At 44.1% G+C, this 3,463-nt stretch overlaps 1 protein-coding gene across 1 annotated transcript in view; it reads right to left on the bottom strand.

Moving 5' to 3' along the window:
* Positions 1–358: 358 nt before the first annotated feature.
* Positions 359–3,463, bottom strand: part of ACER2 (alkaline ceramidase 2) — a 36,819-nt gene continuing 33,714 nt past the window's right edge. The window contains exon 6 of the mRNA XM_003782861.3: positions 359–2,397. Coding sequence (XP_003782909.1) covers positions 2,211–2,397 — 187 coding nt within the window. The 3' untranslated portion in view covers positions 359–2,210. The remainder of the gene's footprint in view (positions 2,398–3,463) is intronic.

Genomic DNA, 3,463 nt, shown 5'->3' on the forward strand with positions numbered 1-3,463 from the left:
ACACTAAGACAGCTGGGCAAACTCTCTACTTTGGAGCATTTTTATGCTGCTAAACAGAGGAGACTAGAACCCATGCCTGATAAGGTCAGTCTGAAATGAGAATGTCTGATTGTCGCCCTTTAAAAACTTGAAGCCCGGGTGGGACCTGTGGCTCATGAGTAGGGCACCGGCCCCATATACCAAGGATGGTGGGTTCAAACACAGCCCCGGCCAAACTGCAACAAAAAAATAGCTGGGCACCGTGGTTCCCACAGTCCCAGCTACTCAGGAGGCTGAGGCAAGAGAATCTCCTAAGCCCAGGAGTTGGAGGTTGCTATGAGCTGTGACACCACAGCACTCTACCCAGAGCGATAAAGTGAGACTCTGTCTCAAAAAAGAAAAAGAAAGAAAGAAAAACTTGAAGCCCAAAAGACTTAACAGCAGTTCTGTTCCATGAACCACCTAGGTCTCAGAGAGGTGCATTTGAGGTTCCACAAATGTTTAATACAAATATCATTTTTGAAAAATTTTTAAACTATGACAAAGCAACATGTACACCCATTTAACACCAAATTTTTCTACCTTGGAAATCACCAATGTGTTAACTTGTACTTTCACTACCTGATATATTACTAAGTAAATGCTATAAATTTAACATTAAATAAATTGGAGTTAATAAAATATAACTTACTTTACACATAAAGATTTCTTACTGCGAACAAGGTTCTGCTGCTAAGTAATCTGATGACAAGAGGTAGAATAAAGAAATTCATGTTCAGACTCGTAATTCAGTTGCTGATTGGGTTTCTCACCTTGGATCACCTGTGCCATTTCTCACCACATTAAAGAGCTGCTGGATGTGCCAAAAACTTGTCAACTTTTAGATTCTTAGGCCAGTGACATGACTCCTGTCCACATAAGAAGGACACGTCTGTCCTGCCTTCACCCACCAATGGAATGTTAAAAAGCAGGAGATGCCTGAGTTAAAATTATCCCTGAGATCGATAATTCCCACCTTATGCCTTGGAGACAGATTGGAATCTTTCATTCACCCCAAGGAAGAGAAGGTAAATAGTAGCCAGCGTCTCATTAGATAAGAAAAATTCAGAAGGCAACGGATTTGTCCTGCTGCACCAGCCACTCAAACCAGGCAGTGAGTGTGTGGTTACTGCCAGCACGTGGGTAGAGTGAGCAGTCAGATGCTCTGAGAAACCACAGGAAGCACCTTGTACTCCGAGGGTGAGGAGCATAGGTCCTCAGGAAAGTCAGAGAAAGCAGAGGTGACAGTTCTGAAGATAATTTCCAGAATACAACAGCATCCTGGAGGCTTCACATAAGAAAAAAAAGTTTCCAAAAAGTTCATGTTTGTTCCAAATGTTGAACCAACACCTCCACCAAAATTGTAAGGAGCCCTTTGGTAATCTTACAGAGGTCAGATCATAGGAGGTGGGTCTATTCTGTGTATTTGAGGCTACTGAGCTGAGGCAGGAGAGGGGAGGCAGAAGTAATTTCAATACTTTAAAAATTGTGCTCATCTTCAAGAACGGCTTACAGTGGAGAGCAGATTTTGGCACCGAGGGTTTTACTCGTTAGCTTTACCCTCATCTGAAAGCAAGTCTCCATCTCTCAGCAAGAGGTAGTAGTAAAAGGATTCACAAATGTTTGTAAAACCTGGGTAGTTGAGAGTTGCAAGTGAAAAACTAGCCTATTTAGCCACAAACCCTGTGTGTATTTCATTTGTTTAGTTTTGTCTAAGGGCAGTTTTCCCAAATGAAAATCTCTAGCACCTTCCATCGGAGTCAGAGGGTCTTGTCCTTGCTGGGTCTGTCTGTCAACAGTACAGTTCGCTCCAAGGTTGCCTGGGAATGGCAGGGGCTGTAGTAGGCCCCAGGCAGAGAGGCACTGTGGAGGGCTGGGTTTCTCGAAGGCCTGCTCTGCACGGCCATAAAGGATTCAACCCAAAAGCCACTGCATTTAGAAATGAGGCTGTGAAGGATACACCTAGTGTCCCTAAGCCTCTACTCTCCATCTTTGGGAAAGGGAAAGACACTCACTTCTGTGCCTAGGGGAATCCTGCAGGCTACAGACAAACTAGTTAGAGCCCAAGGGAACAGAAATTTTAAAAGACGGGCCACACCCCAACTCACTGACCCCCCTTGGCTGTCTTTGCTAGCAAATGAAGCCCAGTGCATGAGGGAAAACAGGCAGAGAAGCCAGCCACCACCTTGCTATCATGTGATCTTGACTGGAGATTTCTTGTTGGCGCACAAAAGGGACACATAGGGGACACCGATGAAGGCCCATTTCTCGCTGGGCCAGAACTTGATGACAGGCCCTTGCTCGGGGATCTCTGAGGCAGCATCAAAGTAGGCAAAGCACACACAGCCCAGGTAGGCCGCAAGGCAGATGAGGATGTGCCTGCAAAGGAGACAAGCCGTGAGAACCTGACAAGCCAAGACTCTGCCTTAGGTTTAACCTGCTCCCGCAGTGGGCCGATCCCCTTCCCTGATGGTCGCTCCAGCCCAGGGGCCTCTTCCAATGAGGAAGGGATGAAAACCACCAACCACCCGTGGAAGAGCAGGATGATAAACCTGGAGTTGAGCAACTCAGGACTCACCTTAGAATGTTATAAAAATACTATTGTTTGACAATAGGAATAAATGTGCAAATAAATGCCTCAACCAAGAAGACTGAGGCCCAAGGGTTTAAAACGGAGGCGCCAAGATGGAAATTACTGAACACATCTGATCAGATCCCACCATCTCACTTTAACAACTGGTTGTAGATATTTCATGCCCTTCACCAGGAATAGGTTTATACTGATTAAATAGCTTCTATAGTTCAGTAGGCAAATCTTTTTTTTTTTTTTTTTTTTGGTAAATTTAACCTCACTGTGCCTATAAAAAGTTTTTAATAGTAATTTTTATTAAGGAATGAGCCATTGAAAGGCATGTGATCCTTCCTTATACCCTATACTGCTATACTGAAACTTAATCCCAGATGAATTACAATACTTAAAATCTATTTTTAGACATATTTAAAGCAAATATTTTTATAAACTTTGGTTGGGGAAAGGCTCTTCTTAGGATACAAAGTCCAGAAACCCTAAAGAAAAGACTAACACTTCTATGTGACTACATAGAAGTTTAAAACCAGTATGGCACAAGCTCTCTGGGAGGCCAAGAGCGTGATGGATGGCTCATTCCTATAATCCCAACTCTCTGGGAAGCCAAGGTGGGTGGATCCCCTGAATTCACAAGTTCAAGACCAGCCTGAGCAACAGCAAGACTTCCGTCTCTAGAAATAGCTGGGTGTTGTGGTGGGCGCCTGTAGTCCCAGCTATTCAGGAAGCTAAGGCAAGAGAACTGCTTGAGCCCAAGAGTCTGAGATTGCTGTGAATTATGACACCACAGCACTCTACCAAGGGCAACAAAATGAAACTCTATTTCAAAAGAAATAAGTAGGCTCAGTGCCTATAGCTCAA

Source organism: Otolemur garnettii, unplaced genomic scaffold (assembly GCF_000181295.1).
Source record: "Otolemur garnettii isolate 467f Iridium unplaced genomic scaffold, OtoGar3 scaffold00006, whole genome shotgun sequence".
NCBI lineage: Eukaryota > Metazoa > Chordata > Mammalia > Primates > Galagidae > Otolemur > Otolemur garnettii.